The sequence below is a fragment of the Anneissia japonica genome, unplaced genomic scaffold (assembly GCF_011630105.1).
Source record: "Anneissia japonica isolate Jap-2015-1 unplaced genomic scaffold, ASM1163010v1 scaffold1826_len1998817_cov189, whole genome shotgun sequence".
Lineage (NCBI taxonomy): Eukaryota > Metazoa > Echinodermata > Crinoidea > Comatulida > Comatulidae > Anneissia > Anneissia japonica.
Genome location: NW_022742159.1, coordinates 545,872 through 569,004, shown reverse-complemented (window position 1 = coordinate 569,004; position 23,133 = coordinate 545,872). Strand labels below are relative to the sequence as shown.

The 23,133-nt window shown below is 35.0% G+C and overlaps 3 protein-coding genes across 4 annotated transcripts in view; 2 read left to right on the top strand and 1 right to left on the bottom strand.

Annotated features, from left to right (window-relative positions):
* Nucleotides 1-4,629, top strand: part of LOC117119035 (peptidyl-prolyl cis-trans isomerase B-like) — a 5,814-nt gene extending 1,185 nt beyond the window's left edge. The window contains exons 2-7 of the mRNA XM_033263844.1: nt 619-826; nt 1,459-1,578; nt 2,182-2,390; nt 3,256-3,469; nt 3,608-3,727; nt 4,310-4,629. Of these exons, the coding sequence (XP_033119735.1) occupies nt 619-826; nt 1,459-1,578; nt 2,182-2,390; nt 3,256-3,469; nt 3,608-3,727; nt 4,310-4,530 (1,092 nt within the window). The 3' untranslated portion in view covers nt 4,531-4,629. The remainder of the gene's footprint in view (nt 1-618; nt 827-1,458; nt 1,579-2,181; nt 2,391-3,255; nt 3,470-3,607; nt 3,728-4,309) is intronic.
* Nucleotides 4,630-5,463: 834 nt separating this feature from the next.
* Nucleotides 5,464-11,357, top strand: LOC117119045 (putative peptidyl-prolyl cis-trans isomerase). Its single transcript, XM_033263854.1, has 5 exons — nt 5,464-5,533; nt 5,984-6,103; nt 9,539-9,658; nt 10,183-10,370; nt 11,133-11,357. The coding sequence occupies exons 1-5, from the start codon at nt 5,464-5,466 to the stop codon at nt 11,355-11,357; spliced, it is 723 nt and encodes a 240-aa protein (XP_033119745.1).
* Nucleotides 11,358-12,331: 974 nt separating this feature from the next.
* LOC117119034 (CCR4-NOT transcription complex subunit 10-like) overlaps nt 12,332-23,133 on the bottom strand; it is a 29,050-nt gene continuing 18,248 nt past the window's right edge. Inside the window, exons 7-14 of one of the 2 annotated variants that reach the window (XM_033263842.1) lie at nt 22,306-22,538; nt 21,888-22,009; nt 19,943-20,104; nt 18,720-18,914; nt 16,271-16,392; nt 14,916-15,094; nt 14,584-14,659; nt 12,332-13,602 (exon numbers count right to left, since the gene is read on the bottom strand). In XM_033263842.1, coding sequence (XP_033119733.1) covers nt 13,160-13,602; nt 14,584-14,659; nt 14,916-15,094; nt 16,271-16,392; nt 18,720-18,914; nt 19,943-20,104; nt 21,888-22,009; nt 22,306-22,538 — 1,532 coding nt within the window. In that variant the 3' untranslated portion in view covers nt 12,332-13,159. The remainder of the gene's footprint in view (nt 13,603-14,583; nt 14,660-14,915; nt 15,095-16,270; nt 16,393-18,719; nt 18,915-19,942; nt 20,105-21,887; nt 22,010-22,305; nt 22,539-23,133) is intronic. The other variant, XM_033263843.1, reaches the window with a different exon arrangement.

Below are 23,133 nucleotides of genomic sequence, written 5' to 3'. Positions count from 1 at the left end.
ACTCCTATCCGGGACACACCAGGGGCTGTCTCTTATACACATCTAGATGTGTATAAGAGACAGGTATAATGTAAAGAACATTATTATTGTGACAGATATTCCAGCATAACTCATTCTACAGCTATCGATAGACAAACGGAAGTCACACGTGGTTTTCCTTGGGGATTTTGCCCTATTGTGATTCGTCAAATACCTCCATGGTCATATCCAGGATTTACAATGACTGATTAAAATAATCTAGTAGTTATAGTGCAATCTTAATTACATTACATAATAATTAATCAGCCGTGCTCTGGTAAAATGATTCGCCTCTTATTTTTAGTAGGGGATGTAAGCACACTACTCTGTTAGATATGCCCAAGCCCCCTGTAGGGACACTAATCGGCGGACCAAATATATAATTTAAAATTATTTCAGCAAGTTTTTACCCCCTCCCCCAAAAATGTTAACTCCCAACCAATGCGGAAAATACCGACGCCACTGTCGGACTAAATGTACATCTAGCCACCTACCTTTTTACATTGTATTTTTGATAATAAAACAAATGAAGCAAGTATACTATGGAGCAAATTATTAAAATTAGCAAGCAAGCTCAAATTAATTCTGTTTTATTTTCAGGCTAGGGAACAAGTAATAACCGCAACCCAGGCCGTAACTATGGATATATCGATTGGCGGTAAAGCAGCAGGTCCTATCACCATTGCCTTATTTGGTAATGAAGTTCCACGGACAGTGAAAAATTTTGTATCGCTGGCGGGAAAGAAAGGAAAAGAGGGTTACAAAGGCTCCAAATTTCATAGAGTTGTCAAAGATTTTATGATGCAAGGTAAATTGTGAATTACATTCGTTGGGTTTAGGTAAGTCAATTGACAAAACTCGTTATATAATATTATTCCGTCAACAAGTAGATAGCATCTTATAAGGGTTATTCCTGTTTATTAATTTTTATCGTAATAACTATAGGGCCTAATATAAAGGTACAATATATAAATACAGTAAAAAATAAAATAAATACAGTATTCTGACGAAAGCATGTGTGTGCGCTGAACGGAAGATTCTTTGGCCTTTGGGTTCAATTCCAAATCATCTCTTCTCGCACGACCTTTCGGATGAGACGTGCCGTTGGTCCCGTGTGCACTACAGTACTGTATGTATTTTATTTCATTTCTTTAGGCACGAGCGCCAAGGACACGCCAATCAGTGAACTTAATCACTATCCTACATGGCATATAAAAACAGTCTTAACAGTCGGTCAGCACCCGTCTATGACCCATGTGCACGTTGAAAAACTACTCTAAAGGGCAAAGGCAGTGGTTTCTCTTTATATTACGGTACCAAATTCACCTCCAGAAAGTCGGTTCTGGAAATAGGTTTTCGGGTGAGTTATCCTTTGTGTGTTTCACACCAAAAACCTCCAATCAAAATACTGAAAATAATTAATGCTTATTTTCTGAACAGGAGGAGATTTCCTGACCGATGATGGAACCGGAAGTACGAGTATCTACGGCAAGTACTTCGATGATGAAAACTTTGATCTGAAGCACCATGATGCCGGATGGGTTGCTATGGCAAATGCAGGTTCGTTAACAGGAAACAATTTTTGTGTCAAATTATTCTACTGTGTGAATGTACAGTAGCATTAAAATAATTAGTTTTTATAAAAATTGTTCACTGCGGGATCCGGAATTCAACTCTTAATGTTCTTAATAAAAAAAAAAGAGAGTGGATATTATACTTACTGAACATACACTGTTATATTATTATTAATTATTGGCCAACATGAAAGATATTATGTTCCCAATTACAAAATTGATTGTTTAAGCCGTGGTTTTCGTGATGATCGATGTACACACGTTAAAACCGCATTCACATCGGAACCGAACCGAAATTCGGAACGCGTTTCCGAAGCGCTGAACGCTTGCGTATTCTTACACATTGATTCGATTTTCTGATCGCTTCGGAACCGTAGGCCTTCCGATCGGAAAATTCGGTGTGAATGCACCTTAAATGCAATGCATTCTTCAGGAAATAGCAGGATATCTTTTCCCAGTGTACTGACCAATTCACCACTCATTGAAAATAAGTCGTCGTTTCACCGTGGGTTTTCCCTCGTGTGTTACAATATAAAGAATCCAATCCGTTCACAAAAGTAAAGAGTTTCTTTTCCAACTAATCAAACAGGTCCTAATACTAATGGCCACCAGTTCTACATCATCACTAAACCCGCCGAATGGCTGAATGGCCGTAACGTTGTCTTCGGAAAGGTTGTTGAAGGCATGGATACAGTCGACAAAATGGCTGACGTGAAAACAGACAGCAAGCAAAAACCAGTGCAAGATATTGTCATTACTGACTCCAGGGTTGTCGATTCGTCTGCTCAAGTCTCTTACGTAATTATGACGCAAATTATTTTTTGTGTGTACATTTTTCGGAAAAAATTGACCTTTCCGTGATTAGATATTGTTGCTAAGGTCGGACAAATCGATAGTGTAAAAGATACGCACGCACACGTGCGTTTGTGGGACAACATTGTGTTTGTAGGACACGTGCGTATTCTTGGATCTCTTCTGATTGTCATTTGATAAGTTTGATTGGTACTCCGAAGATGGTCCATTTATGTGGGGGTCAGAAGAAGTTGTTACAATGACGGACACCGTAGGCCTTATTTACATGGAATAAACCATAATAGTCCTAATAATACATTAAATTATAATATTAACCCATTATGAAATCACGTACGGTAACACGTTAATAATGTTTGCATCGCTGAGGAAGTTGGTGGTTGTTGTGGTGGCCATAATGATAATAACAAATAATTTTGATGATGTTGGTTACGATTTTGATGGATGATGAACAGAATATCCACATCATATCATCACCACTACAAACCATAATCATTATCACAATGAATACGATGGTGATGTTAATGATGAAGAGCAGGAGGGTGACGATCGTGATTTGATATCATGATCACTATTCAAGTCCACCCCTCCCCAACGACGGGGGGGGGGGATAGTGTCGAACTCCTATCCGGGGACACACCAGGGGGAACTTCCTTGTTTGCCACCGCGAAACTTTCAACTACGTACAACCTCAATTCACATGACATCCCTTATTAAGGACTCAATTTTTTGGTCCCGAAAGTGTCGCCCTGAGGGGTCTAGCAATAAGCAAAACATAACTATGTTTGATAATCTGGCGAGCATTAGCCAATTACATATGTTTTTTAATATATCTTTCAATATTTTTTTCCAGGATGATGGTGAAGTCGATGCCTTAGTTACCAAAGAAGCCTACATGGACATTAGTATCGGCGGAGAAGCAGTAGGCCGCATCGTAATCGGTCTCTGTGAAAAGATCGCTCCTCGTACTATTAAAAACTTTGAAGCTTTCTTGACAAATCCCACAATAAAAGAAGGGTATAAAGGCAGCATATTCCATCGTGTTATAGCAGATTTTATGATCCAAGGTAAGATGTTCATTCCTCTAAACTAAGTTAATAAATTAATTTTAAACATGACTTGTATTTATTTATTTATACATCCATTTATAAATCCATTTATTTATAATATATAGTACAAAATATTAATTCAAACTGTTATTTTAGGTGGAGACTTCCTAGAAGGCAATGGATATGGATTCACTAGTATCTATGGAGAAGTGTTCGATGATGAAAACTTCAAGTTGAAGAATTACGGAGCCGGTTGGGTTGGCATGGCCAACAAAGGTACGTAGCCGCCATTTTATCATTCAATTTAAAAAAATGATAGTAGGCGTATGATCGTCATAAGAGGTGTTACTATTTTATAATGGATTTCGAAATCATAGATTTACAAGTCACAATTTATATGCTCTTGCTCCTCCTTCGCATGCTTAATTGCTCTTTTCTTGGGCTGTGTTCAGGATGTCCAAATATATTATCTTAGTTAACATTTGGTGTTCCCTTGAATGTAAATAAATTCTAGAATCACTCTTGAAGCGTGTAAGCTATGGATTCAACGTATACGCAATAGAAGGGGACACCGTCTGACACGGGTACACATAGAATTTCAATACATCGTGAAATCATGGAGGTATAAAATAATTTATTTTATACATTACATGGAGTACCTCAATGGTGAAACCGGCGTATGTGGTGTGCCCATGGAAACGTAGGAAAGTTAACTAATTTATAATACTGTACAGTAATTGGCTTTTTACGTCACAAAAAAAAAAACCTCTGTAATATTGGACTGATTATGACGATGACGACGAAGACGATAAAGATGACTATTATGATGCCATTCTTCTGTACGTTTTCTACTTTCAGGCGTCAATACAAACGGTTCACAGTTCTACATAACTACAGTGAAGACACCTTGGTTAGACGGAAAACATGTCGTATTTGGCAAAGTACTGGAAGGCATGGATGTCGTCAGAGCTATTGAAAGCAACCCCACAGGCGAGAAGGATAAACCAATCAAAGAAGTTGTTATTGAAGACTGTGGTGTAATCAAAATAGATGAACCATTTTTAGTTGATAAAGTGTGAAAATGTGTTTAATGTTGTGCTCTTTCTAATTTAACAGTCGGCAAAACCTGCAGCGTTTAATTTATTTATTCATTCATCGTCTTCAAATTGAACATTTTTTTTAAAATAATTGATTGGTTGATTGATTGAATCATCTTATATTCATTCATTCAGTGACTGATTGGTTAATTGATTTATTGACTGATTCAGTGACTGATTAACACAAATATAACCTTTCACTCCCGTCAAGTTTAGTGGATATTTTGTAAAACGCTAATTGAGAGGTATTACGTGATATATGTAAATGAGACAATCACTGGAGATTAACCGAGCCAGGGTCCTCTCATCTCCATGTATCGCACTTCCATGTGCAAATGCTGTTTTAAAATGATGATGTTATAAAATAATTGTCTCAACTCAACTTTAAATTTAACAAACCGATTTTTTATAAACTTTATTTTTTAAGTATCATGATGAACAAATAAATATTTACTTCGTTTGTAGTTAGGGAGTTTCAGCAATGTTTCTTACTTTTTTATTCTATTTCTCTTGAAATGATTTTAATATTTTTATAGCAAAATATGTTCAACTTTTTAAGATAAAAAAGAAAATAATTTCAGTTTTGTTTTAATGGTTATACAATGTGTTCATTTTCTACATAAGTGAGATAAAATTAATAAATTAAACATTGCACAAATTACAAAGTGTACGCATATAGTATTGTTTTTGATGGTTATGGTTATTTATAGAAACCCCGTATTCAACCCCCGGCCCAAGGCCAACTCCGGCCCACCAAATATTACGACTTTCAGTAGGCCTACTTACAGAAAAATTGTTTTGTGTTAATAGAAACACGACTACCTACTCTGCCATTCAAGTCTGGATTTTTCTGAGTATAGTGGCGTAGATTGTTGATATGGAGAGAATTCTGATGGGGGATTAAGTGGGTATGAGATGTCTAAAATTTGTTCATCTCAGCTCCCAACTATGGTGAGACTGAAGCAAATGTGGGTCCTTTTTGCGAGTATTGGAGACTCCCCGTTGGGGAATTTTTGACGCTGGCATTGTTACTTAATACATGGATGGATTTTTTTGTATGAACCTCCCCCCCCCCCTCCCACCTATTGTAAACAAATCTAATGCAAGCAACATCATTCTCACATACATTTTATTAATGTTCTACTAAAGTAGAATTACATTTTTATCTAAAATGTTTGGGATCAACAAGACTTTATGAATAAGCAATAACATTTTGACGGTAATTATGTGTAGCTCCACAATTACTGGAATTAAGGGGCGTTTATTTCGTATCCATTATACACCATAAATAAATAAACGCATTCGTCCCATCAAAAACCCTTCTCGACAATAAATTCCCCGAGGCTGTCTCTTATACACATCTTCCTTTGTGTGTTTCACACCAAAAACCTCCAATCAAAATACTGAAAATAATTAATGCTTATTTTCTGAACAGGAGGAGATTTCCTGACCGATGATGGAACCGGAAGTACGAGTATCTACGGCAAGTACTTCGATGATGAAAACTTTGATCTGAAGCACCATGATGCCGGATGGGTTGCTATGGCAAATGCAGGTTCGTTAACAGGAAACAATTTTTGTGTCAAATTATTCTACTGTGTGAATGTACAGTAGCATTAAAATAATTAGTTTTTATAAAAATTGTTCACTGCGGTATCCTGTCTCTTATACACATCTAGATGTGTATAAGAGACAGATTGTAAACAAATCTAATGCAAGCAACATCATTCTCACATACATTTTATTAATATTCTACTAAAGTAGAATTACATTTTTATCTAAAATGTTTGGGATCAACAAGACTTTATGAATAAGCAATAACATTTTGACGGTTATGTGTAGCTCCACAATTACTGGAATTAAGGGGCGTTTATTTCGTATCCATTATACACCATAAATAAATAAACGCATTCGTCCCATCAAAAACCCTTCTCGACAATAAATTCCCCGAGGCGTTTATTCGAATAAATACGGTACTTTAATAGTAACCCAGTGAACTAATATTACCGATTTGGACGGTCAAACCTGGTTTCCATAAAATTGCTACACTAAAATCGGAAGGCTTTCCTATTCGACCGGCAACTGCGTTATGTAAATAATAATAATAATAATGGCATGTCGTTTTGTTGGCTTTGGAAAACTGCAGGAACAATTAAATGCGCGATTAAAACAAGACGTCTACTACTCCGCGACGCAGCTAGCTGCCATGATCCGAGGAAATAAACAGGAAATAATACGATCGAATATGAATAAACAAATATGATAATATGATTAATATAAAAAAAAAATTCAAAGCTTACCCATGTTTACTACAGTACAGTACTCAAGCACTACAGTACATTTAAACATTATCCTGGCGTTTACACCAAGCCTACAAAGAGGCAGATGACGTGTACAGATGAAAATGATATAATGATAATGAATGATGACGATGGTGATGACGATGATGATGATTGTGATGAAGGGACGACGATGATGATTATGATAATGATGATGATGCTGATAGCGATGATGACAAGTAGGCCTAGTTGTTAAACAATCATGATAGTAATGATGACGATAATATACCGTATTCGAATAGACGCCTCTCACTGGTGGAATCAATGTCTTTATTATCACCATGTTATCACGCACTAAAACATTTTAACGGTAACTATGTGTTGTAGCTCCACATTTACAGTGAAATTAAAGAAGGGTTTATTTGAGTATATTGTTATAAAAGAGAAGCAATAAAGTTACTTACCAATTTTACACCAAATACAAGCCTCCCTCGAATAAACGCCTCCTAAGAAACACTTCAACAATTAACGTCCCGGGCGTTTATTCGAATAAATACGGTGATCATATAACAAAACTGATCAAGTTTCATGATCCTTAGTAAAGATTAAACAATGGCGGTGCCAGTGGGACAGCAAGTGAAATTCGACACAAATCATATACCGGTATATATTGCCTATAAAGTGTTTAATTTAATATAATTTTGGTAGATTCAGATTCTCAGCTTTTACTAAAACTTAACAAATGCAAGTACATTCTGGTATTCGTAAATAAAATAATTCACAAAAGAAAAAGAAAATTAATGAAATTATATAAAATGAGGTATTGTGTACTGTACATTCATGTGTTACTGCATGGAGGTATAAAAATACCTCCATGGTTACTGTGTCCGCTGTGGGCTTCTATACAACAATAACGTTATCTGCCAGTTTCCTTCAAGGTTGCCACGTCGCAACGCGACGTCTTGGGGTCATTTTCAAGAAACAGAGCTAAACATGGAATCGGACTTATAGCCTAAACGTCTGGGTATCGTCTATCGTTGCTACTGCATTGATTTTTGCATTGCTCCCATGATGGCCAAAATTCATCTGATATTGTTATTCAGTCTAGCCATAGTAGTCAAGGCTATCGTAAGTTGCAAAAAAAAATTATTTGAATTCTTATAGGCCCTATTCAGTTGTTCGTCGGACGTGAGGTCAAAGCTATATAATATATATTATGTTATAGTAATGTAATTGATCAGATGTGTCGGTCACACACTTACCCTGGCATTACGGGTGTCCAATCAAAGAGTGGATTATAATTCTCCACAGACCTATCAGCACCGCTGTAAGCGTATTTTAGTTAGGCCTATTCTGCTTTAGTACTCAGCTCATACAAGAACTTCTCCTATTGCAGGCCAACATTAAATCTAGCTACTGTAAGTATTACATATCAGTTGGTTTCTTACAACGTATTTATGATTACACGTTTGCATAAAAAAAATCTAGACTTATTATTAATAAAGAATAAATATAATATTATAAAAGATTAATTTGAACACTACTATGTATCAGTATAATAATGATGAGAATAATACAAATAATATGTGTATATTGGCTATAGGTCTATATATATATCCGGATACCGCTAACGGTTAGCGCTAACCGATCGGGCGTTCTCACGCAGGTGCTATCGGTTAGCGCTAACGGTTAGCTCCCGATCCGGATACTAGGGCTCTCGTGAGAACCAGGCTACAAATGGACCAAAGGAGAGAACATCAAAAGGAAACCAAGAAGAAAGAAAAGGCAAGGGGGAAGAAGAGAGGAGAGCAAGGGATAACCCTTTAAACCTGAAGCTTTGTTTCCTGAGGGGTCCCATAGAAAATAAAGAGGATAAAAACAAGAAAGAGTTCAGAGCAGACAAGAAAAGAGAACCTGAGAAAGCTATAAATAAATAAATAAATAAAATAGCAATATATAATATAACAATAACCACTGCCTATTTTATTTTTCTGTCTCAAGATTGAAACTACTACTGTTCACAACATAATAACTATACATTTTCATTGAACAAATAAGTTTATTCAATATTACACAGTATTTCTGCATAAACATTAATACAACCATCAGGACAAATAAATAAATTATTGTGTTGGCCACGCCTGACCGACCCAAAATGTATGAAATTGAGGTTTAGCATTTTAGTTTTTTTTTTTTTTTTTTTTTTACTACAATACAAAAATTATTTTTAATAAGCTAAAACTTTTCCTACCACCTACCTATTTCTTTGGATTTTCCCAAAATGTGACCAACACAAGAATTTTTTTTTGCCTCATTGAGTTGCTCTCTTCTAATACCTCATAAACAACGTCATACAAAAATGAAAATTATTTATTACTTAAAAATTAATTGAATTAATTATTATATCATAACATGAAAATCTGTCTCTTATACACATCTAGATGTGTATAAGAGACAGTATATACTGTTTACAAAAAAAATTTAAGCACATTTAAAATTTTCTGATCATAAATATAGAGCTTTTAGAATACAGGAACGGGATACAATAGCAGACTGGTGGAACCATTGAACAATGTAACTATTGTTGGTAATTGCGAAATTAACCTACAGGAAATGCTATGCAAAGGTATAACAATTTGGCTTACAAGTTGTACGAAGCTCGTTGAATATATTTTTAAGTCACTTAATTTAGCTTTTCTGTCGTCATTCAGGCGGCGATTTCGACCAGAGAGATGGCTCAGGAAGCGAGAGTATTTATGGAGATTACTTCGACGATGAGAACTTTGAACTGAGGCACTATGGGCCTGGTTGGGTCGGCATGGCAAATAACGGTACGGAATTGTAACCTATACGAAGAATGCGTCTTTTGTATTAAAATAAATGAAATATGTTTTCATCGCGACACAAATAACCTGATGTAACGACTCCATTGTTAATAATTCTTTAAAATGTTTTCTTTGTAAAAAGTACAGTATTGCACTTAACTGTAACATTACAGTAGCGGTTCCAGCGTTGAAACCAGACCGAAACCGCTTTAGACAGGGGAAAACGGGAGTAGGGAAACTTCCAATAAACAATAGAACCAGTGCATAAAGGGGTATACACACGTACATGAAGCTCATTTAAAGTATGCCCCTAAAGAGAAAATGAAATACAATGTCAAAATGTGAGAAAATAAGAATTATCAGATATATAATAAGAAAAACTAGAAATATCACATATATTATAATATATTTGACGAAAAAGGTGGGAAATTGGTTTATTGGGGGAGGAGGATGAGCGAAAAGGATTTGGCCAAACTATATAAACCCCATGAAAAACCTGTCACTATAATACCTTACTGTTGTTGTTTCAGGTCCAAACACGAATGGAAATCAATTTTATATCGTCTCCAAAAGAACACCTTGGCTTGATGGGACGAACGTGGTATTCGGAAAAGTTATTGAGGGTCTCGACATAGTGTATAGCATACAGGCGCTGGAAACCGACAAACGTGATTGGCCTTTAGATGATGTAATAATTGCGGGTAGCACGGTGGAAGAAGTTAGTCCTCCATACATCGTGGAGAAGACATAGGCCTAGGTGAGACGGACATTCCTTTATGGCTTATAATTATTTTTTAGCAGTGGTGTGTTTAAGTTACACCAGTCTTAAACCAATTACTCATTCTGATTGGTTGATATTGTGTGTAAGGATTGCATTACGGCAGTAACATCCAATCAATATTAGGGATTCATTTGACTGGTTTGTTTGTTTTTTTATTTCTTGATCTTTTCATACATAAATCAAGTAACCAACCAAACTACAAAAGAAATGAAACATCACCAAAAAACAAAATGAAATAACACTCTAAACAAAATAAAAAACAAAGATTAAGTCAGAATCAAAAGACGCTTACAGGGATAAGCAGACAACACATTACATTAAAAAGAAACGGAAAACCAAAAAGGAAAAACAGACAAGAAACAAGGAAACAAGAACGAGGTTTAGGCTATGTTCTCACACGGCAGCTAACGGTTAGCAGCTAACGGTTAGCAGGATCCGGATCCTGCTAACTGTTAGCTGCCGTGGATCCATGCGAGAAAATCCCGATCCGGATACCAACAATATGATGATGAATCACTGGCCAATAAGAAACTGGAAATTGTAAACGCGTACGTGTGATTGGTTGATGATAGAAACGCTCTCAACTTGCTAACCGATAGCGTATCCGGATACCGCTAACGGTTAGCGCTAACCGATCGGGCGTTCTCACGCAGGTGCTATCGGTTAGCGCTAACGGTTAGCTCCCGATCCGGATACTAGGGCTCTCGTGAGAACCAGGCTACAAATGGACCAAAGGAGAGAACATCAAAAGGAAACCAAGAAGAAAGAAAAGGCAAGGGGGAAGAAGAGAGGAGAGCAAGGGATAACCCTTTAAACCTGAAGCTTTGTTTCCTGAGGGGTCCCATAGAAAATAAAGAGGATAAAAACAAGAAAGAGTTCAGAGCAGACAAGAAAAGAGAACCTGAGAAAGCTATAAATAAATAAATAAATAAAATAGCAATATATAATATAACAATAACCACTGCCTATTTTATTTTTCTGTCTCAAGATTGAAACTACTACTGTTCACAACATAATAACTATACATTTTCATTGAACAAATAAGTTTATTCAATATTACACAGTATTTCTGCATAAACATTAATACAACCATCAGGACAAATAAATAAATTATTGTGTTGGCCACGCCTGACCGACCCAAAATGTATGAAATTGAGGTTTAGCATTTTAGTTTTTTTTTTTTTTTTTTTTACTACAATACAAAAATTATTTTTAATAAGCTAAAACTTTTCCTACCACCTACCTATTTCTTTGGATTTTCCCAAAATGTGACCAACACAAGAATTTTTTTTTGCCTCATTGAGTTGCTCTCTTCTAATACCTCATAAACAACGTCATACAAAAATGAAAATTATTTATTACTTAAAAATTAATTGAATTAATTATTATATCATAACATGAAAATTCACTAGTGACTGGAGGTGGGGGGGGGGAGAGATGAAACAGAGCCCCCTTTATATGTAGTTTGTACAGATTATGAAACTTAAAAATAAATTAAATAAGCCTTCAATCTCTGGACCTATCCAAGGTTTACTGGCCATTCGGCTTTGATATTACCATCTCTTTTTGGAAATCACATCTCCACTCCCCTTCAGGCAAATTCCGTTGCTACCACTGAAATATTCCCCTGACCGAAGCGGTATTGAGGAATTGAAACAATAAATCCATCTTATGTTTCCACCAATCTCATGGTTTGAATTGAAAACAATTTTCAAAGAATTGATGATAAAATTTAATTTCTCAAATGTAGAAAAAGTATTAATTGTAATAAATGCTTTGCATTTCATTGAAAATTATAATTACAAATGTATTTTATTAAAACTTAATTAAAAATAAACCATCCCATGAATGTACCTGTCTCTTATACACATCTAGATGTGTATAAGAGACAGTATATATAGTATATATATAAAAGCGTAAATTACACTATTGTCAATATTTATTCGCAATCATTTGTTTCCAACTTAGATAATGACATGGATATAAACAGTGAAATTTATAAGAAGTATATAACAAAATGGGTGTTAATACCTACAAAACAAGTATCTACTGAATGATAATCAAACAATAGAATATAACCGATGAAAAAACAGTTCACATATAGTAAAGCCGTAGATGCCAACAAACTACTGTTTTAATAATAATAATAATAATATGTCGCTCTTATATAGCGCTTCTCTCATTAAACACATACAGTAATTTTCAAAAGTACAGGCAATTTGATGAGCATCGGAGTTGAACCCGCAATTCTTCAATTAAAAGCTTGAAGCTTAACATAAATTATTGGATCTTGCATTAGTAGGGCAAAAGATCTGGTGGTGTTTCTCTTCAAATTAAAAGAGAACAAATGGTTTTAATCACTTATGATTTATGATTTGTGAAATTGATATTGACAGAGCCTAATAATTTACTAGCATCAACATTGGTAAGACAACTGAAATGAAAAAATATTAATTATGTTATTTTTTTGCAATGCAAATGTATATTTACAATAATATACCGTATTTATTCTAATAAACACCACTGGACATCTATTGTTGAGAAGGGCTTTTGGAGGGGCATTTATTTGGTGAAAAAATAAACAGCCAGGGAGCTTATTCGAGGGAGGTGTTTATTCCTAAAGAGGCTCTAAATAGGGCATTTATTCGAGCAGGTATTTATTCGAATAAATAAGGTAATGCTAAAAGATTATAATATAACATAATTTAAATATTATGAATATTCAGTTATTTCCAAGCATCCTTCCATGTAGGTTTTGTGGCATCTAGAGGGCTGAATATGCCTCTACCCTGTCCTGGCGCTAACAAATTCCCCTGCGACGTGTTCACTAGTAGCGGACCAGGCATGGGTATGGATCCGAGTAACGGACTTGACTGTCCCAAGTTTGCTTGCCCGAAGCCCTGATTAGGCTGACCGAGGGGCAGTCCGAAAGACTGCCCAATAGAATGGCCGACTGGTTGACCAATAGGTCTAAAGCCTCCTTGACCAGGTGTTCCGATTGGCCTTTGTGACTGGAGTTGCTGGGATGGAGGAGGCATACCTATTGGTTTGTGGTTCAAGTTAGCCGGCGGTAGAATTATGGTTGGGTCAATATGCTTATATTCTGGAGCTTTGTAGTATGGAATCAGCTGCTGTTTTTTCACCATTTGAAGAGCTAATTGTGTGCTTCCTGTTAAATTAAAAGATAAGACCATCATTAGTAAAACAATAAACCTCCCATAGAATTATGATTTATTTTACAATTTATTATTTAATTAATATTTTAATAAGATCTTCAGAGGAAGGTGGAAAAATAAATTTTTTTTTACTTATTTAGCAAATAGTTTTGCCAAAAACATCCAGACAGAAGAGAAAATAAACATTATATTGTTGAATGTAAACAGTGTAGTAATGAAATTGTTAAATGCTTTAAATTTATATAATTAGGCAGAAATATACATATATTATTCTTGAAGATTTCAATGAAGCAGTGGGTGTGATAAAACTAAAGAAAAACTTTTATTTCTTTTCTGAAATTTCCATATTTTCGGGGCGGCAGGTGCGCTAATTGGCCAAAAATAAAATTATATTTTTATTCGAAATCATCATTATTGGCGGATGGCAGGTTCGTTAACAAGGTGTAAAAAAAAGCTTGCCATATATATAGTACTGCAGTGCTACCCAATGTAATTACAACATGCAACAGATACATATGGATACATATTCCTTAACCTCTCTCAATATGGGGTTATTCCAATTACAACCAGACGCAGGGACAACAACTCTTGGCCAATCACTCAGCTATGTGGCTATTTCTATAAATGTTGTCTTAAATCATTCTTATTTGACAAACTCTAATTTTCCTCCACTCTCCAGTTTTGTTTTCTTTTCACTTTTGTGTTGCTTTTCTATTCTCTCACTTTTTGTTTGCTTTTCTACCACTTTTCTGTTTCAACCATTATTCATGTTTTTTTTTCTTTTCTGTTGTTCTGGAGAGGTATACAAGTGCACAACCACTGACCATTGTGGTTAAACATAGTACACTCGTACCTAAAACTATGTTAAGCAAAGAATAGCGCAATAGGCCTAACTTTGCTTGTACACAAGAACAGGTGTTATTTCCGATAAGCTTTATATGTAAAAATTAGTTGAAATTAAAGGTAATTCTCACCACACTGTAGCTCTATGGCAATAGCCAGCAGCAATGCCTGAGGTGGAACTTCTGAATGAGGAATCATTGCACAAGCCTGAAAATATAAGAATATATAAATTTTCAATTTCTAGTTGGGATTTCCGATCATTCTACATGTGAAACTAGATTCAATAAAACAAAACAAACACTGTACATTCATGGGATGAATATATAAATATATGAATATAAAAATATATGAATATAAAAATATATGAATATATAAATGTATGATATAAGTATATTAATATATGAATATATGAACCTATAATGTTAAAATGGAAAATCAAAATCAAATGTATTTGTTCTCGCACCTGCATAATACAACGTTTTGCTTTGTCCATCTCACCGCGTATACAGAAGGCTGTTGCAAGGTTGAAGGCCATTGTCGCTTTTGCAGTCTGCAACGACGCTGGGTATGACATTGCTACCGTTGACCTTTGCTCTGAGGCCTCGCCATCTGTGCTGTTATCATTCTTCTCCTTATCACTTCCTATAAATACATCAAATATATTAACATTGATTTAATAATGTATTAACAACAGTAACAATAAAATATATGCTCCTAATTTTGCCAAATGAATGATTATCTAATCTAAATTTCCTCTCACAAACCATTATTGTAAATAATTATGAAGATTATTGTCAAATTGTGAGGGCAGTGTTAAAAATAGAGCTATGGAAAAGCAACAGGGCCTGAAGGCAATTAGTGAAGAAAATTTTCCAATCTGTCATCACTCATTGCCTAATCTAGCCAAGCCTTGTATTTGGTGTAGCCTAGGTCTAGGTTCTATTTGTGTTTACAACATTGTAGCAGAATTAGAATTGGGGCACTCTTTGTAGACCTTTGATCCTCTGTCCTAAAGCACATGTTTGGGTCACACTAAGCCATGAAAATTCTCCCCATGAACCCTACCAGGAATTTTTTATTCCAGGACCCAGATTGAGGCTCTAGTCGGCCCCTTGGTTCAGACTCTGCTGTCAGACAAGTCGGACCCCTTGTTGGCAGATTTCTAGAGACAATGCTGCCCTTATTTTGCCAGTTAGCTAACCTCACCTTATCAACAAGCCTCCCCCTCCCCACCACACATTAAACATTTGCACCCCCTTCAGCCCCACACCTTTCACTACTTTTAAATATGTCACTGCATACAAAACCATATAATATATACATATTTTTTTTACTTCAATTCAATATAGAATAGTGGTGTACTCATATTGAGCTAAATATATTCAATTTTCATTCCACAGAACTTATCAATCAAGAGTAGGTTGGAAAGGAGAGTCGTAGTTTGGTTAGGGGAGGAGAATGACAGACAGCAACCTCAGGGAATAACACGCTGCAGTCCCTCCACCCCAACAACCCACTTCCTCAGGGTCCCACGTTGAACAAAGTCACTTCCTGCATATCTTGTTAAATGAGCTTCCTTTTAACACACTTTTAATTTTATTTTACTTTGCATGGTGGTACCCATCTTCCGTGGGACCATCTGCACTGACTTCATTGAGACAATTTATAATAAAATAGTAAAAATTATTATAAATTTGCAAGAGAGAAGGTTATTTTCCAGTAAATTCTTGCTTGATTGCGGAAGGAATGTCCTGTTTTTCCGAAGACTCCCACTACTTGCAGGGGGACTTGGAACTGCTGATGTCTGAATTAGCCTACCTTGATCTCCTTGATACTGAATTCTGACATCACTGACATTATCAAACGATAAATGCTTGATGGCCTCTGAGATCTTGTCCATGTTTATCAATGCCTCAGCACAATACATGTGCCCAAGATATCTAAAAAAAAAAAATACTGTCTTAAATACAAAAATATGTATTAAAATTAAAATTATAATTTACTGTGCAAGTTGAGTTTGTTACATTTTTAATAGTCACAACACCCATGCTGGTTGTCACATGACTGCTCTTTTTCACCTAAAATGGTACAATTATGTGATAACAGACTGTTGTAGTCAGGTGACAAGAAATGATGACCTCTAACGATACATACAGTAGAACCTGCCTTTGGGACAAATAAGGGGACACTTTGTCAGGCACAGAATGAGGAAAAGTACATCTTTAAACACTATGGCAAACCCTTTTAAGGAGACACAAACATTAAGGGACATTTTTTTGGTCTCGAAGGTGTACCCTTAATAGGTGTTCTACTGTATTTACAACTTTAAAAGTGACAGATTATATAATATGAAGATAATCTTATTATTAAACATTAGTACATAAAATTAATCAGGATAAAACAAATTTGAAAATATCAAATATTAAAGAAATAATAACTTGAAATGTTGGACTTTTGAATAAAGTGCTTCTAAAGTTCATACATATATATAACATTGTGGGGTTCTACGTGTTTCAGTACGATAATAAAAGAATATAGGAAAGAAATAGCATGTATTTTATCCTTAGGTCAAGGTAACTTGATGAAGATTTAAGGATAGGTCGAAATATTGGCTATCTGCAATAAAAAGTTTCTACATACGACATAATACACCTAGCCGTATTGCCAGATTTATCTGGCCAAACGCTCTCTTGAGACGTAGCGCATTGTGTAATACAATGTTCCCGATGGTTATTTGGACCTGTTCAACCATGAAGCCTTCGTGGTCTAGTGGTTATGACACTCACCTTGTCAGTGAGAGGTCGCAGGTTCGAATCCTATCGGAGGCATTTTATTACACAATGACTTTTTATAGGACTTTATTCATTGAAAAGCTACAGGCTAGCCTACGATGTTCCATCATGTCCTTTGTTTATAAAATAAAAAAATAAATGGATAATAAAATATATATTTGTTATATGATTTCATGTGTAATGTAAATATATATATTATATTCAAACTTTATTTCAAAAAACATACACAGTATAACAATATACATTTTCTGGTAAAGTCTTGCGACTAGTTACTACACGCTGCGATATCAATTCATACATGTTTGAAACAATTTCGCCCATGAATCTTTATCATTAGCAATTTCTTTAAGATACATAAGATCTTCATAACTATTCAGACAAAGATGTCGTTTTCTTACATCTACCTGCAATTGATTCATTAAGTTACTTTGCGGTCTACCAACACGCCCTTTATATGTTTTAGAATTACTTAAAGCAAATGACATAGCAGTAAATGCTGGTGTATTTTCATCTAATCTAACTATGTGACCTAACATCATCACATTAACATACATACATTAACTACCTTTAAAGAACTATATAATATAAAACTATCAAATTTCATATGATGTCGGATTGATTTCAAATAAGTACTTTATGTAATTATGCATTAAAAAGAACTGTTAAAAACTTCATGTAAATGGTTTTTGTGTCTATTGCCCTCTCAGAGCATTTAGCTATCGCCTCACAGTTGTGAGAGTAAATCAGGTTTGAGAGTTCAAAGGTCAAAGAGAGGAATTATGGGATATCATTGCATTATAATAAGCTAAAGCAGAGAAGTGTATCAAGCCTGCCAACTCGCCCAATCCTGTCGGGTGTCACCCGATATTTTAACAAATCTCTAGTTCTCCCGATCAAATGTAATTTTCACCCAATTTCACTGATTTTACAGGTACTCCACAAAATACTCGGATTTATACATAACTTTGATTGATTTGATCGTTATTATTCAAAGTATTCACCACCTGCTCACTTCACAATGCGATAAACAAGCAGCCATTTTCGATTTGAATGTTGTCACCAACGGCCAACTTCGCGGGCATGCATCCATGCAATTTTTGACATGTCTTTTTTAGTATCTTGCATCATCTTGTGGTTAATTCTGGAAGCCTCCAGATTTTTTGGTAAATCGTCAGATTTTTTAAAGAGTTCTCCAGATTTTCATGACCCAGGGATCGGCACGTCTGGTGTATAGAAATGCAAGAGGTTCACGGTTTCCTTGAAACTGAATCCTATCTCAAACAGTACACAAATGCTCCTCTGGAAGCCTTTTTTTTTTTAAATGTTGGCCCTCAAATGGTATTACAGACACTGCCACTTTTAAAAACATGATAGATGATGGTTCTATGAAAGTGTGGCATCTACATAAAACTACTAAGATCAAGAAATCATTAACAGAAATTAGGAAAATATAATGAAAATAATCAAATGCTAACCTTAGAGATCCAGACAGCTCTGACTGATTTAGGAGATTCCCTGCATACTCCAATGCACAAGTGAAGTCTCCAAGACAAAGCTTTACATAAGCACTGCATACAAGTATGGAACAGCGGAGACTAATCACTTCACTGCCCTTCAAAGGTTGTGATGGGGGCGCTGGTTTGTCTGAGATGAATCCATGCTGCTTTGGACTGCAAAAAATAAAAGTTTTTTGGGAGGTCTGTATCCAATACAGAATCATGCGGACACAGGGGCTAGGGGCCCTACCAAAAAACCCCCCCCCCACTCTAAAGCAGCTACTTTTTCACTTAAATTCCATATTCCACATTTCTAAACAACAAATTCAAACACCAACCCTTCTTGATGCTTCGCAAGCTGCATGGCCCTTACTCAGATATTTTTCTGGTATTCCCCCAAAACATCCTAATGAACTTAAACAATAGAATATATTTAAAGTGCTTACATTATAAATTTAACTATGTTGCTAGACGTCAATTAAAAATTCAAACAAGAATTTCTTTTCCTCACAAATTAACAGATGCAAACGCAAAAAAATACATTTCTATATCCTTTACATAAACTAATTTGACTTCTAATAATTTTAGTAAAATTAAATTAGAGAAAAACTGAAATGTTTCAATAAAGAAATTCATTGAATCTTATTTTATCCTTGAACATGAGCAATATTTTAATTACACTTTTTTCTTCAGATTTTTCCAAAAATGGATAGTGTTCAGGATATTATATTAAAGATTTATTTTTATCAAAATATAGTCGTAAACGTATTAAGGAATTTTTATCACTTTTCTAACTTTTAATATTTTTATATTCAAATACTTGGAGCACATCTTGTCTCTGTTTAAGTATTCTTCTTTGGACTCCCTGAGGTTTTACTGAATAAATTAAAATTAAATTAATAATAGTGATTGCCTTGCAGTCAATAAAACATTCATTTCATCCATTTATGTACTTTATTTAGATTTAAAGAATTTAAAGAATTTCTATTTACTTAAAAATTGTTTCCATTGTCAATTTTGTGAATTGTTTGTATATGAATCTTTCTTATGCTGTTTTATACCTGTTTCATAATATTTTATCAAATTTTATTGTATTTTAATGTATGTGAAGGCCCCAAATGATCAGCTTTTACTGGATAGGCTACCCTCGTGAAATATGGTTTAATAAATTAATAAATATTATATAATTATAAGGACCTTACCTATGGGAGTCGGTGCTGTCTGTTTCACTGCCACTCGTTTTGCTGAGAGGTGTAGCAGAATTCTGCCAATCGCATTCCAATAAGTTGAGTGCATTACACAAACATAGGCTAGCAAAATCTAATGTTGCCTCAGGCATAGCGGCCGATTGTCCACTGCTACAGCTGATGTCAAGCAAAAGATAATATTATTTACACCCTGTCAAGACTCTCAAATTTCATTTGAAAAAAACCAAATGTGACAAGACTAAATATGGTCATTGATGACATCACATCATGACCATATATGTGAGGTCTCACTACAAAATGACACTTTATATCTTTTATTTAACTAAAGAACATGAAAATATTGTAAGATTACCTATACGACAAAGGTATAACTTGGGAATTCCCCTTCATGCCTATTCTAAACAACAGAGCTGTGGTGTTGTCTGGGTCTGTTGAGACAAACTAAACCCATGTGCACTGGGCAAGCCAACCAATTAGCGTTCGTGTACAAAACTATGCCTACTCAGCTTCGAAAATTCGACCAGACAAGTTTTTCCATGGTTTGCTACACGAAGCTAAGGAGGAAAGCAATTATTTTGAGCACCACCGGTAGTTGTTCATCTCACTCAGTTCACTTGGTTTTAGATTATAACAACCCGGTATTAGACTCAATCAACGTTGCTGTTTAATGAAAATATGTTGCATTATGGTTTGTTTATTGTTACAGTTTATTGTTATAGTCTTTTTACTTATGGTTGCTCTGAAAAGGGACGTTTGTTTTGAATATTTTCGGGGTTTTTGATGACGTCATCGTCGACACAAGGGGTACGTAAAACCGAGGGTTCGTATAACTGGGGTACGTAACAACGAGGCTCTACTGTAGTTTATATTATATTTATTCTATTTTGGTAAATCACATTAATTTAGTTTAGTTTGGTCTTTGAATGGCTACCCTAGGATAAGTAGATCCAGAGATGTGAGCATTTAAATTTTAGGTGTATGAGAACCAGGTTTTGAGAAAATCGGCCTCAAAGATAAACTAACTTGTACAAATAACAGGACTGGAATTACAGAATATGCGAAAAGAACACTGTTTTAGTAAGAAAATTCACTTAAAAAGTACACAATCATAAAATATAAGTATGAAGTTATTCAAAAACATTAAAATCAAAATTTTGTAAAAATGTTGCCTTTGACCTACAGTATTTTGGTGAATATCTCAATATGATTTCACCAACGATGCGTCTCATTTCGTGGTGAGACCTCACATATAGCCCTGGTTCCTAAATTATTTGAAGAGGCATATTATTTTTAGAGTTGATCTCACAGGCCAAAGATAACCTCCAAGTTGCTAGCAACTTATGGACATTGGATTTGGCTGACACCAGGGGAGGGGCATTGTCCCAGCACCTCTGGAGGGGTCCAGGGGGTGAAGCCACTTGAAGCTCTAACATTTTAAAGATTTTGAAATTGATCATACAGCCTCTTATTCTGTAAAAGTTAAAATTTTGTTTTTCTCCATAACAAACGATTTGTTCTCCATTGGGGATTAGCAATTTTGAATGGATGGATGGATAGATTTATTCGGTGTAAACACCACGGATAACTCACGAATGTCTGAAGAAGACTTTTTCCAGTGGGGGTCCTTCTGGTGGTGACTAGGCAGTACACCGGGAAACAATCCCCTACTCTTTTCCGAAGAGTGTACTGTGTTCTTTAACATGCACATGGGTAATAGTGCACAAAGGAACAAGGGCTTAAACGTCTCATCCGAAAGGTATGCTCTCGCAACTTGCGTTTCAGCACAGCTGAAACACAAGGAGAAGCAACGATGGGAACTGAAGCAGTGACCAACCGATCTCCACAGTTCAGTGCACGCTCCGTGGCTACAACCAGTTTAGCTGGCTGAGCTAAGCAGCTGAGGGTTAGACAAACTACAGACATTAGACCGACACCTTACCTGTAATTCTTCATCATAGATGCACTTCGTAAAAGCACCACTTTTCTGTATATTCCGGTACCTACTACTTTCTCAACGATGCCTCGTCTCTTGTCATCATCCTTTTTAGAATTTCCTTTAATCTAAACAACACAAACAAATTCAAATAAAAAAGAAACACCTTTCAATGATAAAACAAGCAGTACATCAGTAATTATTGTAGGATACATAAAAACTATGATTATATAGGTCTATTTCGATTATTCATTATGCTGTAAAAAGAATAAATTAAACTATTTAATCTTTTAATATTGTAAATACTGTATGGTACACTTGTCAATTTTATTGTGATGTGCATAAAAATGTTATTATGGAATATGCGCACTATAAATTTATGATGATGATGATAGTTATTATAATTTGAAAAAGTAATAAATACCTCAGCTTGTTTATGCACCAGAATACAACATTCTGCAATCCTCAGCCACAGCCGAGGATTAGAAGGGAAGATTTGCACAACCTCGATAAGACAGTCAAAAGCTGAAAGTGGCTGGCCTGCATGAAGCAGTTGGATTCCCATGTTGAATAGCAACTCAAAATGCCGGTTCATCCCAAGAGTTTTCAAAGGCCTTCCTGACAGCTCACAACCTATGCGATCAAGATTAGATTGATCTTAATATTGGATTAATATTGGATTAAGCATAGTTTAATCAGATAAAAAATGTATTAAGATTGATTAATCATATAAGAATTGGATTAATATAATATTGGATTGAGTTTGATCAGATAACAATTGGATTGATAATGGATGAAGACTGATTGATCAGATAATTGGATTAATATTGAATTAAGATTAAACAGATAATTGGATTAATATTTATTAATCAGATAACAATTAAATTAATATTGGATTATGATTAGATTTATCAGATAATTGGATTAATACTAAATTAAAATTAGAATATGAAATAATAATTAATATGAAATAATTTGATTAATATGGAGTAATAGATTACAATCTAATTGGATTTATTTTAATAACAGATTTTTGGAAGAACTCTAAAATATTTTCTGATAATTATTAGATAATATATTATTTAATTTGTATTGAATTATCACATTAGCATTACTTCTAGACAAGCTTTAATCGGGCCTGAAAAAAAAAAAATTTGTGCCTTCAACAATGAAAGTTGTCTCGATAAATACCTGCAGCACCAAATGTTATCTGTACACTTACAACAGTTCTTTTTTTATTTTTTCCCCCAAA

Excerpts from the sequence above, each read along its gene's own strand:
- LOC117119045 (XM_033263854.1), top strand. The coding sequence starts at position 5,464 with ATGTCTAAAATTTGTTCATCTCAGCTCCCAACTATGGTGAGACTGAAG. Across the intron at positions 5,534-5,983 it reads AATGTGGGTCCTTTTTGCGA|GAGGAGATTTCCTGACCGAT; the intron begins GTATTGGAGACT and ends TTTTCTGAACAG. Across the intron at positions 9,659-10,182 it reads GGTCGGCATGGCAAATAACG|GTCCAAACACGAATGGAAAT; the intron begins GTACGGAATTGT and ends TTGTTGTTTCAG.